Below are 16,196 nucleotides of genomic sequence, written 5' to 3' on the forward strand. Positions count from 1 at the left end.
TACGAGCATGCGTCACGCCAGAATGGAACGCCATTGGTGGATTTGCTCAATAGCGGAAGTAGTGTCGTTTGACATCAACTCGCACTGACACGCATACACCGGCCAGCTCGGCTTTTTAATACTATTATTATATATCCACACGTCGCCGGGTCGCACCCGCAGCCGGTGGCGCTAGTTTATGATCGGCCGTTTGTTCGGTAGCTTGTCGCAGAAGGTCCCGAGCTTGCTGTACCGGGTGTCGCTGGTGATGAAGCCGCAGGTTGTGTTCGTGCTGGGCGGGCCTGGCGCCGGCAAAGGAACCCAGTGCTCCAAAATCGTGGAGGTATGAGAGAAAGGGCAATGAAAAGGGCCCTCTTCATCGAGCAGGGTTGTGAATGACTTGGTGGAAATGTAGCTCAGGGGGATATGTCTTTCTATTTTAATTGTTGCGACTTCAGTAGCATCTTTTATTATCAGATAGTATCCCAATATTCAGTCACTTCCGGTTGTCCTCTAAAACGAACCTGTGCGTTAGCCAGGCAGCTAGCTTGTTCACCTCACAGGATATCCAGAATAAGTGCCGAAAGAGAAGCAGGAGCTATATTTTAATGGATTTATTTCTTCAAAGAGTCTCGATGACAATAATTCTTCACAAATGAGTGAGAGCAGCAAAAGATAAAGTGTTTGTGGAGTCCCACGACCGGATGAATGGGCTAAGTAATACCTGTTCACATAGAACAAACAGGAGCTAGTGTATTGACTTTTCTTCAGTGCTATCACCTTATCGGGAACTTATCTGTGCAGATGGGGTTATATAATGTCAGTGCGAGTCTGGAGTGCACTTGGCCACACTAGCCTTGACTTTGAACGATCAGAAACAAATAATGACATAGACACAGACAGGTATTGGACAAGGAACTAATCACCCCCATCCTGCTGATAAGGCAAGGCACACGTCAACGCATGTCAGTAATATCTGTTGTCAGTAATGTAGTAAGAAAACATTTTTTTAAAAGAATCAAAGTATGGGGGGGAAAGAGGCTGTTGTATATTACAGGAAGTTTTCTTTAACCCATAATTTATTTGCTCAGTCGGGCCAGAACAAAGAAGTTATTTTATTTATTTCATCAGATCATCCTGAAAGTCAGCAAAGCAAAGCCAGGACTCGTAATGAGGCTGCTGCTTTGATGTTTGTCTGAAGCTCCTGAAGCTGCAGCTCTACTGGGGGCCGCCGTGGATTCTTTGATGTGTGTTTGGCAGACAGAGCTTCTTTGAGAGAGAGACTTTATAGCTACCCTTGTTCACGGATGTTACTGGGTGTTGGCTGCCATGCTTCAAGTGCAGCGATCGGGCCTGTGTGGCAGCTAGAGGCATAGAGGCTCCTTTCATTCAGTGCTTTCATTCAGGACTGCCTTTTTTTTTTTCTGCTCAGCCTGCGAGTTAGAAAGATTTATCCTGTCTGTAAAGGCTGGCCTGGTGTTCACAGAAATGTACACACCTGGAAAATTGTTTTCCATTCTCATCACCGTTACTTGATTCAATTTAGAAATGTGTGTGTTTCTCAGAGTTATGGCTACACCCATTTGTCAGCTGGGGATTTACTCAGGGAAGAGCGGGCCAGAGAAGGGTCAGAGTTTGGACAGCTCATTGCCAACTACATCAAAGAGGGCAAAATCGTCCCAGTGGAGATCACCATCAACTTACTCAGGAAGGTGCGTATTGAATACAGGTTGTAAATCTGGTTCGCCTAGAAAGAATATCCTGTGTGTTTGTGTCGGTTGCAGGTCAGACCTGTTTTCAATTACACTTTTACACTATTTCTTCAAACAAAAAAATTCTACAAAACTGAGTTTTAACTTTTAATCTTTACATTTTTCTCCAAAACCCCGAATTTGATTCTGACATTTTATTCATTTGAATGTAATGTGAATGATTTCTTTCTGTTTATTATTCAAGTTATAATGCTTTGTGTTTCTAAACTAAAGAGACAAAAAAATGTCTTTTAAGTTGTATATTAGATACATCACAGGCTTCCTTCTGCTAGAGTTTGAGTATTTCAGCATCACTTTTTTCGATGACTGTGGCCTGTTTGCTGCACTGAGAGACTGTAATTTTTATCTTAAATATGTCAGTATCATGATACGGACTGTTACAGGTGCAAACCTCAGCACACTTTGAAAAAAAACATCTCAAATGCAAAACACTTCCTGTTTGTTTTTCCCGTTTTGTTAGGCCATGGAAGCGACGATGAAGGAAAATGAGAATAAGTTCCGGTTTCTCATCGATGGTTTCCCCCGAAACGAGGACAACCTTCAGGGGTGGAATCGTGTCATGGATGGAAAAGCTGATGTTAAATTTGTGCTTTTCTTTGACTGCAGCAATGAGGTAAGTCATGGAACCCCTTTTATTGTCCATTTCACAGCAGGGATTGCTGTTTAAATGAGGATACAGAGAAATCATTTAACATTTATTTGCTTCATTCTCATCTTCTGTATTGCTACCACCTGCTGGAGTAGAGTGATGTCAAATTGTTGTGTAGTCACCCACAAAACTAAAGTGTAAAAAGAGCATTTTCATACATCTGACAAATCATCTTAGGCTTTTAGATTTAAAAGTTCTTAAAAGTACTTTTGGTGGAAATGTGGTTCTGCTGTGCTGAGCTGATGTTTTGTGAGTTATTTTGCACTGATTTGAATTCTTCTGTCTACAGGTTTGCATCAACAGATGTCTAGAAAGAGGAAAGAGCAGTGGACGCACAGATGACAACAGGGAGAGCCTGGAGAAAAGGTGCAGTCCTCTACGAGGAAATAATATCTGGAGTCAGACCTGTAATGTGTTTAAATTTAATAATATACCACTGAGTCCTCCATTTCCTGTGTTCATTTTTTCCCTCTATAGGAAAAACAAGCATGTCTGATCATTATAGATTTGTCTGCCCCATTTAACTTACTGGTGGATACCTGCACAAATGTTTTTGACCTAATTTATGTCTCCTTGGAGTCCCTTGTGTCATCTGACCCCGATAACATGCCATATTTTTCTTCGTTGTAGAATCCAAACCTACCTGCAGTCTACACGACCAATCATTGAGCTGTATGAGAAACAAGGCAAGGTGCGCACTATAGACGCTTCTCGTTCAGTGGATGAGGTGAGTAAACGGCGTCAACTGCAGGAAAACATTCAAGAATGCCTCCCATAGAGGCCAGTTAAGGCAAATAAGGCCTGATTCTGTCTCCCATCATGCACCCAGGATGTTTTCAATTTGTCATCATTCACATTTTAGATTGAATGCTGTTGGGATTGTTGGGGAACTGGTCGTTTGGACAAATAGGTATTTCGACAGGTTTTCGTGCCAAGGCTGACATCATATGGTGGTTGTGATGTTCAGTAAATCCACCAGTCTCCTCGTGCACCTCTGCATCCCTATTTTTAGATAAGTCTAAGGCCTGTTCTGCAGTTTCACATTGGGCCCAAAGTTGCCCAGAGTAAATCATCGCTGGTGATGAGAGCTTATCTCATCACTTCTCACTCAACTTTTCAGAGGAGGAATCTTTCATCCCGGCGTTTTCTATTCTCCTGTCGTTAACATTTAGCACGGTCTCACAGCAGTTCATGAAATAGTCATGACCTTTACTCTACTAATTCATTTCCTTAGTCACAAATCTTACACTTTTTTTCATGCACCCACACAAATTTCCAAACAGTACTTTGGTGTACCCAAACACGACTTTAAGGCTTTCCAGTCTCATGTGTACTGATTCATGTCCATGTGCACAAAATGACCGTTTTCCACTTTTAAAAGTGGAAGAAGGAAAAAAAAAATGCTGGAGCAAGTTATTTATTATTTCTCATGCTACAAACCCAAATCTGAGTCACACTCATCAGAGATTTTCAGAGATTATTTTTAGTTTTTTTAATAGCTAAATTGATATTGATAATTGATAATTATTTGCATATACATTAGGCCTTTGACAGACTACCAATTTGTCCTGGGTTTACCTGGCATGTCTGTCACAGTAACAGTACTACATAGCCACGGACGGCGAGATAAGATTCACCTGCAGCTCTTCCAGTAGTTCAGGCTTTCTAACACGCTGCTTTTTTGTCTCTTCCAGGTGTTCGCTGATGTGAAAGCCATCCTAGACAAAGAGGGTTGAGTTTCGCCATCTGCCAACGACATTCATTTATCTTTTATTTTTATTTTTATCAACTGCATTTACACTATAATAAGTTTATATGTTCATTCATATGACTTTTTACATTTGGTTAATTTTGACTTCGTGTCTTTTGTAAACGCTGTACTGTTTATTTGTGAGTATGTCAAATGTGTATGAATGTGGAGGTAGCAATGCCAAGCGGCTACTTGTGATGAACTAGTTATTATTCAGAAGAGCTCACGGTTTAGTCTTTCCTCATTGTCTGAGGCCTCAGCTTGGAGACCCACTTCTTTTGTCAAAGGCACTCGCAGCACTGAAAGTCTAAGAAAAACTGTACGTATTACCAATGTTTTCAGGGTCATTGGTAGAAGCCATCTCGCTTTTGATAAAAATGTTTGATCTGATGACAAGGAAGGAGTTAAGTCTGTACTGAACCGCATATAGCCTCTCTGCCATCCAAATAAAATGAATCCAACATCCATCTCCTGTTTACTGGACAGCACTACAGCATGAACACTTGCTTTTGTGCAGCGTGTCAGTATCTGCTACATGTTCCTGCGATAAGCTTCAATTTGACGATGAATGCCCACATTATTATTTCAGAACGCACATCATCTCGCCTATGCGAGCTGGGATTAGTGATAGTGAAAATGAAGATTAGGTGAAGTTAAATATGCGCTGTGTCCGCTTTTAAGGTTTTTTTTAAAGTGCAGTCTCTTTTGTGTTACCTCTGTCGACACTGCAGTGGATTTTAAAACCAATCAATATGTGACTGAAACGCCGTGTTTCAGCTTTTCAGATGTTTTTTTTTTTTTTTAATTGTTTAGGAATTGCAACCATTTTATACAGTCTTGTATTTTCAGAGGGTTAAAAGTAATGCACATAGTTTTAAATACAAGAATTGTTTTTAGTACTTGGATGAAAATAATGTAGAACAAATAGATAAATATGTTTTTCCCTTGAGACACTCTCTAAGGCCTTTACTGCAGCCGCCTTCAGTTACTGCTTGATTGCGAGTTTGTCCTTAATAAGTGAAAAACATCCTCTGCTGGGTTAAAAATCAGGTGACTGACTTGACCATTGAAGAATATCTAATTTCTTTACCTTGAGAAACTCTTGGAGTTACTTTGGCAGAATGCTTTTGAGTCATCATCCATTTCAAACGCTACCTGGTGAGTTTGAAAGAATGAACCAAAACGGTCCCTGGCAGCTCATACAGTAGTGTTGTCTGTACAATATGTGTCTGAATCTGCGCAGAGAGTATAGCCCTGAACACTGCGTACTTCATCCTGCTGCTTCTATCAGCAGTCACATCGTCATAAACACTAGTGAGCCGGTTCCACTGGCAGCCATTCATGCGCATGTCATAATACTGCCTCCACATATAATGAGGTGAGCTTTAGATCAGATGAGCCGTTTGTCCCCTTCTCCATACTTCTCTCTTTCCATCATTCTGGTACGTTCATCTTGGTTTCATCTGTCCAAAGATTCTCGGATGTTTTCTGGAAAACTCTAATCTGGCTTTCTTGTTCTTGAGTGTAACCAGTAGTTTCTGCCTTGCTGTAAACCCTCTGTATTTACATCCGTGAAGGTTCCTCGTGATTGTAGACCTCAACAATGATACACTCATCTCCTGAAGAGTGTTCTTGACTTGGTTAAATACGCCCAATTACAGCGTCCTTCACTTTAATCAACATTTCTTTTCGACATTCATCATATTGTGAGTTTCACTGAAAAGATACCAAATGCATGGAATTATCATGAAACTGGCCTCACCAGGCCAGGAAACTGCACCTCCAGTTATTTTTAAGCCTTTGAATGTGGCTGTAATTCCTGTTAATGCAATTGTATTAGACCCCTTGAATTAAAGATGCAAGTCTACACTTTTATTTAAAATTATATGCCACCTTTGTGACGGTGAACAGATGCAAAACTTAAAAATAAAATAAAATTGTGTCATTGTCCAACAGTGTATGTATCTGACTGGATGTAGTTTCTAGACAAGCCACAGCTCCTCGTTTCCATCCTAATAAACCAGCAGGTGGCGCCAAACACCACAGTATATGCTCGGTTGAACGCTGTTAAAGTCATTTTAAATGAGCAGCATACAGCTCAGTTTGAGGCCAGGCTTGACCAGTAAGACTATCATCTAACAACCTATATATAAAAAGACTATATCTAAATTGTTCCCCTTTCATTCAGTGTGAGGAAGTTTAACTACGTATCTAATTCCTCAGATCCCTCAAGAAAGTAAAATGCAGTTTCCATAATATGTCTGTTTTAATATGTTATAAAGAAAAGCTGATGTAGTAAATAAAAATAAATAAATAAAATAAAAAAGAAACTAGTTTGTGTGATTGTTTGGAATTTCACTAATTGGGTAAAAATATAGAAAAGGGTGCTGGCAGCGTTTGTTCTGTGATATTTCTGCAGCTTTGTTTTTTAATTGTTTACCTTTTACTGAACTGATGTAGTAATCAAAGTGTGTGCGTCTCTGTCAGTAAGAAGAATATGTACCTTCAAATGTACATACATATTTCAGCATTTCATTTAGCCGTAGCTTTGTTGGTCTTCATAGGAACTGATTCCCTCTATCACTAATTTTTTTTTACACAAATATAAACTGAAAACAAAGACTAATTGAGAGCCAGAGATGAGGTTTGATATATACTCTACATTTCCCATATGTCTACAATATTCAGTTATGAATTTTAAATGCTGGGATGACTCATTGCTCGAATCATGTTTCTTAAAAATAATGAAAACAAGTGCTGCGTTGTGTGCTATATAATAAACATTTTATTTTTGTATTTGTAATATATACATATATATATATATATATATATACATATATATACACAAAATCTGTAGTTACAGACATTTGCTTACATATTACTAATATTCCTGAGTGTTTTAGCTTGAGGCCTGGTGTCTGCATTTAAAGAGCTACACATTACAGAACAGAAGCTTTCAAAAAAACAGTACCTTGACATGCTTTCACATAATAACAGGGCAAAGTACCAAATGCGAAACGGGAAATGCATCACAGAAGCAGTTCACTGCAGCAGTCGTATTGTTGACAGTAAAATGCCTTAATGGGCAGTCAGAGAAAGCAGCTAGCAGAAACGTGTGACTGTAAGGCACTAATGATTCAACTGGTTAGTCCGATTGAACTATGACACACAAGGTAAAAAGATTATCAAAGTTTAATGATCCTGCTGAGAAAAACGGATCAATGCAGCACCAAATGTAAAAGAATTCAGCCAAGAAAAATAAAAAAATATATATAAATAAGAATACAAGTGCTGAGAACTGATTTTAACAAGCTTTTTCAACATTTTAAGTAGAAATACGTGAATAAAAGTAAGAAAATATATGAATTACAGCATCATGTGCATGTGCAAAACAACAACATTAACCCAGAAATGACTGAAGAAGGGAAAACTGTACAATACAATAAAAATATTTGCTTAAATGACTGACAATCTATGCTTATTGCAATAAGTACCACAACCTATGACACAACAAAACAACAATTCCTGGTGTTACTGACAGTCAGTAAAGCTTACTGCATGAAGAAAAATGTAAATATATTCGTACTCTGCCAGCAGATGGCAATCTTAAAATATATATATTATCTTATTTACAGGCAAGCCTTGGGAAACGGCGTAAGACTGCAAAAGACCACATTAATGGGCGAAGTCATATCTACAGCTGAAGCACAAGTGTAACAGTGATTCTCAATGCGTACGAAAAGGAGGGCTGTCCTTCAATTCAGACATTGTGTTGAGTGATTTGCCAAAGAAAAAATTTCAAACTCACATTACAAAAAAAAAAAAAGAAAAAAAAAAAGTACATTCTGTCGTTAAACATTCACAAAGAACTTACATAAAGTATGTGCATCACGTACAAATACGTAAAGGGCAACACAAATTTCTGGTTGTGTTTAGAAAAAAATAGAATCTTTTGACAGCATGCTGGCTGGTGAAAACAAAAAAAGTTGGGAGGGGGAAAAAAAATGAATGTCTGCAGCACGCTCAGCAGGCGTTCACCAGGCCTGTAATGATGTTGCCGGGAGACCTGCGATACTGAGCCTTGGTGTTAGTGACGGCCCCGTGCTTCTGTCGCAGGTGAAGCCTCAGCTGACTCTTGTGTCTGAAGTGGAGGTCACATTTTTCACACTAAAGTGAAGGAGAAATAAAAGCATTATTTAGAATCCCTGTTTATAAATGGACAGCTCAGATCAGTTAGCTATTTCCAGGATTACCAGTCAGGAATTATAACTACCGACAGGCATATGGATCACCAGCATGATGGGATTACTCTCTTTTTAGCCAGCAGACACGGTGGATAAAGAGGGGAGGGTGACTAGGAAGCTTACATGATAAGGCTTCTCTCCGGTATGAATGCGCATGTGGCTCTTGAGCGTCTGAAGGTGACGGAAGTGCGTTCCACAGATCTCACAAGGGTACGGTTTCTCCCCCGTGTGAATTAACACATGTGCACGAAGGTGGGCCACCTGCGGGAGAAAATGACTAATGTTAATAATGAGGCTACACTTGAAATTTTTCCTAAAGATGAGAAGGTTTTTTAGGGGGGGGGTCTTCTCCTCACCTGGACGAATCGGGACCCACACGTTTCGCACTTGTATGGCTTTTCTCCAGAGTGGATACGAGTATGAGTCTTGAGATTGGCTGGCCGGTTAAACTGAGCTCCACAGATGTTGCAGTGGTACGGCTTTGCACCTGGAGGTTAAGAAAAGCAGGTGAATACAACAACTCCATTCCTTGGATTAACTTTAGAGACTTCTGAAAATGAGGCAGAGCCTCCAGTGACTCTTACCTGTGTGAACAGTCTTATGGCTGGCCAGGTTGCCCTTGTAGCGGAAGGCAGCCTGGCAGCAGTCACACTTGTATGGCTTGTCGCTGTGGACCTGGGCCATGTGCTCTTTGAGAGAATCTTCGTCTGAGAACTTTGAGTCGCACCCGTTGCAGATGTAAGTGTTGTTTTCTGCAAAAAGAAGTAGAAATAAATGAAAATTTGACTAACAATGACACAAAATCAGATCAAATGGCTTCTTAGAGCTTAAAGATAAGCTAACAGTGTAATATTTGTGCGTTCCTCTTACCACAGCTGGAGGTGGAATAATCTGAGTGTAGCTTGGTGGAGTCATCTTTGCTGTATGAGTCAGGAGACAGGTGGCCTGCTTCCATACACTGAGGGCTGTCGCAGCCACATGTGGAGCATCTGTTGTTGCTGCAACGAGGAAGACGAGCACCGTTAGTATGAAGTTACTTTAACCTCCTTAACGTCTTAAAGCGCTGGTTTCATATTAGATCTGTCTGTGAGTTGCACTTTTACCTGACACTGCTGCAGGTTGTGCTGTCCACACTCTGAGATCTGGGACTTTCTTCTTGATGGTCACCGGCTCCTTCTTCTGCCTGGGCATCGCTGTGTCCTCCTGCCTCACTGCTCTTGCCGGGGCTTGGTGTAGGGGACACAGCACCGGTAGCATTAGCGTTGTTTCCTTGAGCCTCCTTTTCATTCTCATCAGAAGTCTGGTTCATAACGATGAACTTGTACTTCTTCCAGTTGCGGGCCTTCATATCTTTGGGGCAGTCTGATGGCCGCTTGAGGCTCATGCTTGCATTTCTGCTGCTGCTCGATTCAGTGGGTGAGTTTGGCTGGCAGTCAGATCTAAGGGGGCTTTGGGGGCTGCAAATGACCCCTTTGCTGAAGCCTGGGGACGTTCTTACACAGCTGGTTTGTGGGTGCTGAATGCTGTCTTCCTCCATTGGAGGAACAGGTCCTTGAAAGCTACTGTGAGCTACTGCCGGGCGGATGATACTGGGGAGGTAACCGACATGGGATGGTAGTGAGTGGGAGATAATGGCACTGGACTCATTGTGAGCCATGTTGGTGGTGGGTACCAGTGAGCATCTAATGTTCGGAGAACCTTCTAATTTCTCAGCAGCGATACAGACGTCACCATAGACGTGATAGGAGCCAGAGGTGTTGATCCCCCTGAAAACACTGGGGATGTAGCCTCTGGACTCCTGAGGAGGGGGCATGTTTGGTGTACAGTTGTTTATATACTCTGGCCTTAAAGCAGAGATTTCTTCAGCCAGATGTAATGAGTTCCTCTGTACCTCTTCACTCTGCACGCTCCTGTAAAAACACATTCATCTCAAAGTCAGATCCCTTCAGTTTTTTTCCCAAGACAATACATTTTCTTTTCTTTAATTTTTTTTAGTTTTTACCTGGACTTCATGAATCTGTGGCAAGTGTTGGCCACGTGTTCCATCTGGAGGTAGATGGCTGTATTCAGGGTGGTCACGACCACAGTGTCGTTAAGGTTCAGACAGGATGTGTACATGAAATCGAGAAGGATGGAGAAAGCCTTGGGGTCTACTTTGGGGTCTAAGCTGATGGCACTGAGGCTCGCATTCTCAGGATCCATGAACACGGAATAAAAGAAGCCGCTGTAAAACAGAAAGAGAGATGGTTATCATGAAGGTTAGCGTTTACACAAACCGTTTGGTATGAGGTATGAAACTAAATATCCCAATCCTGATTTATTCACTATAAATAATTGCATAGTAGTTACATATATAGTCTCGTGTTGGTGAACTCGAGTCAGATCTATTGACAGTGTATACCTGCAAGCCACCAGGATGGCCTTGTGAGCTCGGAAAAGCTGTCCGTCCACCTGTATGGACACATCGGTGAGGATGTTCCTGCTGCGCAGGCGGTTGAAGTTGAGCAGGACGTCGCCTGCATGGCGTGTGAACTGAATGCAGTCGTCTGCAGTCGTGGCCATGCTGTCATAACCTGTGCAAAAGTTATAAACAGTTTGATCAATATGGAAAACTCTACAACTGACCCACAGTGGGCTGAATGTAGGAAGAAAAAACAAACAAACAAAGTGAAAATAAGGTTACACGATTTTATTTGTGTGAACATTTTAATTATTGCACGAATAAAAACCTGGAGTGACAGAAAATTTTAACTGATTCAAAACATGCTGCTGCTGCTGTTCAGTATGAGCCACGTAGCGTCAAAACAAACTTCAAACCAAAACAAGTGACAACGTTAAGACAACAGGGGGCGCCATTGCAGAGAGAAACGCAAACAAGGGAGGCTCACTAAACCTTTACAGCCCTGCTCTGACAATAATTGAGCCTATATGACGGTGATATTACAGAGTACAACCTCTAATCAGCATTTCAACATATTATGGAAAACAGCTGCACTGCTTCACTGGGTCAATGTCTACACAAGCCTCTGCCAAGTGGCAACAAATCTTGACCGCGGGCAATAAAGCGCAAACATAAAACCTTAAAACCGGTGACTTAGTGTGTCCATGTCACCAGTGTTTAACTCGAAATGTCTCGTCTTTCCGCTGCAGCGGCACAGCGTGTGGACAAACACAGCAAACTATCTGCTGGCAGCCCACAGTTTGTGAGCGCGTTTGACGTTGAGCACATTCCGTCCCGGCTGCTCAGATTAGGTTGCCAGCGCGCACAGAGAGGTTTCCTGTTCCCCGATTTAACTGCAACTCATCTCCTTTAACCCATTAACATTCACTCCCCCTCACCCCACCCAAAGAGTTGTTTCTAAACCTTCGCAGTTTTAGACTAAACCGAGGCGGCAAGATTTCGTAGGATGTGATTTCAAGGAGTGGCGGCTGAGTAATCTCGCTGCTGTGCGTTAAAGCCGAGCAGGTCGGCACAAGCCCTGTCAAGTATGGAAATACTACTCAGCTGTCATGTCCGAAGGGCTGTCGCGAAGTTTCGTAATATGTTTTCATAGTCTTTAAACACCGATTGCGGAGTTAGAAGTGATGGTTTACGAATCAAAGATCAAAAAAGTAGTCGGTTCAGTTTGAAGGGCACAATTAAACAAGTGAAAATAGTGTCGACAAAAGAAATACGCAGAGGAAATTTAGTTGTTGACAGAACCAGTCCGACCGGTCCTGTTGCGCCACTGTTTCCCGGTTGATATGTAACCTCGATCATGTCAAAGGGTGGTATCAACTGAACAGCTTTTTAAAAATAATAAAAAATAATAATACAATAAGACAAACAGGCCTCCTGAGCGAGAATAAACACATAAAAGTACTATCTATCCCATCTGAACAGCTACTACGGCTCAAATCTTTTACTTCACTCCTGGCTAAAGGAACCATAAAACCTTCGCAATAATGAAAATAAGTGGCCCAGAAAGAAAAGGAGAAAGAAAGACAGAGAGGCGAGGAAGCCACGCGAGCATCTGCTACTTCTCTACACTTCTGAGGGTAATGCTGAGAAAATAGGAAGGGAAAAAAAGTCACCTTGTAAAAGTTTCCTCGAAACTCTGTGCATCACCAGTTCTGAGAATCCAGTTCTGAGAATCCAGTTCTAAGAAACAGAGCTGCTCAATTCTCGGAATTTCAACAGAGGGCCGTACCATCCTGCGAGCAGCGGAGGAGCTGCTCTCCGCCGCCGGCGGCCTTTCAGCCGTGTGCCGGCAGCTCTGCGGGGAGTAACCGACATTTGATCAATAAACGCCGGGATTAAAACACAGCTGTGGGGTTATTAAAGCCCGTGTCAAAAATCGCAATTTTAATGTGTTTTTTATTTCCCGTCTGACTTCGCATCCCCCGCGAAGTGGATCGGTCCAAGTGCAAGGTCAGCTGACCGAGTTATAAATACCGAGGGGAACATGAGCGCCTGCTGTAGCTCTAAAACCCTCCCATACGCCTAAGAAGAGTTTAGATGTCATCTTACACCCAAATAACACTAATAGCGGCTTACTTGTTTGTTTGTTGTTTGTTTGTTTGTTTGTTTTGCTGTTGTTTTTAACACGTGGGTTTCATTTCACACTTGGCTTGCATTAAAAACGCCTTTCCACCGCTGGTTAAACTCGATTAAGATCACTTCAAACTGAAGCATTTTCTTTTGATCTAATAGAAAAGTTATACTGATCATTTGTTTATGTGTCACAGATCACAACCAAAACGCGATCTCACATCACACACAAACTTTGTGTGAAGAATCGCACAAACACTGTCTACTATAAAGGCCTACTTTAGTGTCACACATGGGCTATCTAAAGCGATGCATGTGCATGTGTACAGCCCTCAACTCGCCACAAGGCTGAGATACACTCGTCTGTGTTCCAACCACTTCCTGTCTCACCATCAGCAGCTGCATTTTAATCTGGTTTACACTCAGAACACCCGGGGGACTAATTGATGAGTCAACAGATCTTGAACTAATTGATAATTATTGTGCAACAAAAAGTTCCTGAATAGGTCCTGAACTGTTTTGAAAGTCTGAAGATAGTAATGTCAGGGTATGAAAATTATGAACAGACTGCCGTAAAGTTTATGGCATGTTCCTAGATGCACGTGCAGTTCACTAATGGCTCACCCCTGATTAACTCAGAGCAATCTGCAACTCATTATCTGCTTCCTTGTACCAGATATTTGTTATTATTTTTGTCCTCCTTTAGGTGCAGAGATATTTTACTAATTAGTGAGAGCTCGGGATTATGTGTACACAATAATCTGCTCTCTAACCTGTTCACACCAACAAATATCGCCTTTCTCTCTGAGCATTAAACTTCATCTGGGATGTAGGGAGAAGGATATTATATAAATAACATAGTGCATGATCTTTGAGTTGTACTCATTCCTTCTTGAATGAAAACACCATCAACCCTACACAGGTCACAAGTCTGTCACAGGGTTACAACAGAGAGCCAGACAGCCATTCACAGTTACTGTCAGTTCAGAATCATCAATTAATCTAACATGCATGTGGGAGGAAGCCAGAAGTACAGAGAGAACCCGCACAGGTTCTCTCTGCACTTGCAACAACAGGAGATACATGCAAACCCTGCACAGAGAGGGAAGGCTAGCTGGTGGATTCAAACAAAGGACCTTCTCACTATTAGGAAATAGTGCTTCCCAGAATGGCCATAATCCACTTTTATTATCCACACCTTCAGTCACTTTTACCGTATGTCCAGTGTCACCACTGCTCTGTTTGCATAGGTATTTAAAACACTTCAGCTTGATAAACTAGCTGCCAGCAAATCCAAAGTAAATGGTACAGAAAACATCATCAAAGCCACATTTTACATGTAGTACATTGTAACTGATTGGTTATATTTAGTTACATTAAAAGAAAATAAACAATCTTATATTGTTAAATGAAAAATGCTTCGAAAACACAACTAACAATGCAAAATAGAAACAATAAATTGTCAGACTGATTTTTTTTTTCAGTCTCTGCTCTGCAGTTTAGTGTTACTAAATTAAAGCTCATCAGGTGGCTATGGCAACAAAGTGCTCTATTTCTAGTTGTTTTCACTGTCGATGTTTTTCCCCCAGTGGTTATCTTTAGGTGCAAGTTTCTGTGGGTTGTTCATCTTCACATCCTTTGAATGAAGCAACGTTTTCTGTTCTGAATGACAGACCAAACTCTGTTCAGTCACTCGCGTTGGCAGGAGAAAAAAAACAAACAAAAAAAAGACATCGGATTTCCTGGTTCGGTTGTTTACTTGCAGGCAAGAAGAGGATGCACAGAAACGATTAGTCAGCTTATGTCAGGTGCAGCGTCCATGTCCACATCTTTCAGAGTTAGTAACAAAAGCTTTCGTCTTTAAATTTGTATCCTCAGAGCCGTGTCCGATGACATCAGTATTAGTATCAGTGTGCTTGCTTTCTGAAACGTTATTAATGTCTCCTCTGAACCGCAGAAGATATGTAACTGTTCTCAATGGCTGAGTAGTAATGATTATGACACATAAACTGATATCAGCACGTTATCAGTTGGTTAAGAAACACGTTTCTGATTACGTGAGTTTGTTGAATGCAGTGGGAAACAATATTCAAACTGACTGCTTTCTCAGTTTCTCCTCAGGGTCCAACTAAAGAATGTCGTGCACGTCATGAACACAACTTCACAGGTTTAGCCAGTCAGCCAGCAAATTTGTTGCTGTTCTTCTCCCCTGCTTGACGGGTTAAAGAGGCTGTGCGCTAACAAGCACCCCTCCCCGCCCATCTACGTGAACTCCACTGACCCGGGGCCTAGATGCAGAAGGATATCAACATGCCTGTCCCCAAACATGATCCAGGCACATGGTTGCCTGCCAGGGATCAAGGGTCACGTCAATAAAATATGACTCTGACTCTGACTCTGACATGCGGGGCTAGAGGGAAGCATTCACTTCTGTTGAACCAACCATGTGCACTTGAATTTGGGCTGTTGCATGCACAAGTGAACTAAATCTTGCAAGATCAGTGTCTGCAACACACTGAGCCTTTTTTTTATTGGTGGTTTTGTGGTTTGTAAAAAAACAAAACAAAAAAACACACTCAAAATGATCAAATTTGTTGTTAAATTTGTCTACGGTGAAGCAAAGAGGCATAGAAATTCTTGACTTTTACAAGAAAAGCACAAATCTTAATGCTACTTTCCAGCAGCTCTCGAAGCTCACGCTGCAAACAACCCATGCAACGCTGAACACATAAAGTCCAAGCACAGTGACCTTTGAGCTGTTTTCATGCACTCTGCAGAGACTTACTGACAAGTATATATTTAAAGTGCCGGTGGTATGCGTAAAAATGACTGAACTTCAAGAGACCCAGGTGCACTGAGTGAACTGGGCCAAGCTGCCAATAATGTGTTGTCCCGTAAAGATAAGGAGAAGCCAGCAGTTTACAGAACAGGTCATATTTTTCTGGGAGTATCCTGTAAATTTGTACTCTCTGGTAATAAATTCAAAAAGAGTGGCTGATAGTTTCATGTGAAAATAAACAAGACAGTGAAGAGTCAGTGAAGCACCTAAAAAACATTCATCCAACTTTAGAAGGAGGATTAATAATTTTAGTCCTTTTCTTTTTATTTAAATAAAGCAAAAAATAAAAATAAAAGAGCCTGATTTGAGCAGGCAGCGCTCTGGCATGCATATAATTTTTGAATGATAAAACCACCTGATGCAGCAGTGAGAAGAAACAAACTTTGGAGACTGACTTGGAATCAGATTGGCAATATTTTGTCCGTTTCTGTC

General features: G+C 41.3%; 2 protein-coding genes across 2 annotated transcripts; one reads left to right on the plus strand and one right to left on the minus strand.

The window, feature by feature from the left end:
• The first annotated feature begins 38 nt into the window (after positions 1-38).
• On the plus strand, positions 39-4,617 carry cmpk (cytidylate kinase). Its single transcript, XM_003437795.3, has 6 exons — positions 39-322; positions 1,545-1,691; positions 2,212-2,364; positions 2,690-2,766; positions 3,031-3,127; positions 4,095-4,617. The coding sequence occupies exons 1-6, from the start codon at positions 179-181 to the stop codon at positions 4,134-4,136; spliced, it is 660 nt and encodes a 219-aa protein (XP_003437843.1). The 5' UTR covers positions 39-178; the 3' UTR covers positions 4,137-4,617.
• A 2,707-nt stretch (positions 4,618-7,324) lies between these two features.
• bcl6ab (BCL6A transcription repressor b) lies at positions 7,325-12,728 on the minus strand. Its single transcript, XM_003438036.5, has 9 exons — positions 12,469-12,728; positions 10,796-10,967; positions 10,397-10,618; positions 9,498-10,304; positions 9,265-9,392; positions 8,979-9,146; positions 8,751-8,881; positions 8,518-8,655; positions 7,325-8,317 (listed from the first exon to the last, which is right to left on the minus strand). Exons 1-9 carry the CDS (start codon positions 12,497-12,499, stop codon positions 8,174-8,176), a joined length of 1,941 nt encoding a protein of 646 aa, XP_003438084.2. The 5' UTR covers positions 12,500-12,728; the 3' UTR covers positions 7,325-8,173.
• Positions 12,729-16,196: the final 3,468 nt, after the last annotated feature.

This window comes from Oreochromis niloticus, linkage group LG18 (genome assembly GCF_001858045.2).
Source record: "Oreochromis niloticus isolate F11D_XX linkage group LG18, O_niloticus_UMD_NMBU, whole genome shotgun sequence".
NCBI lineage: Eukaryota > Metazoa > Chordata > Actinopteri > Cichliformes > Cichlidae > Oreochromis > Oreochromis niloticus.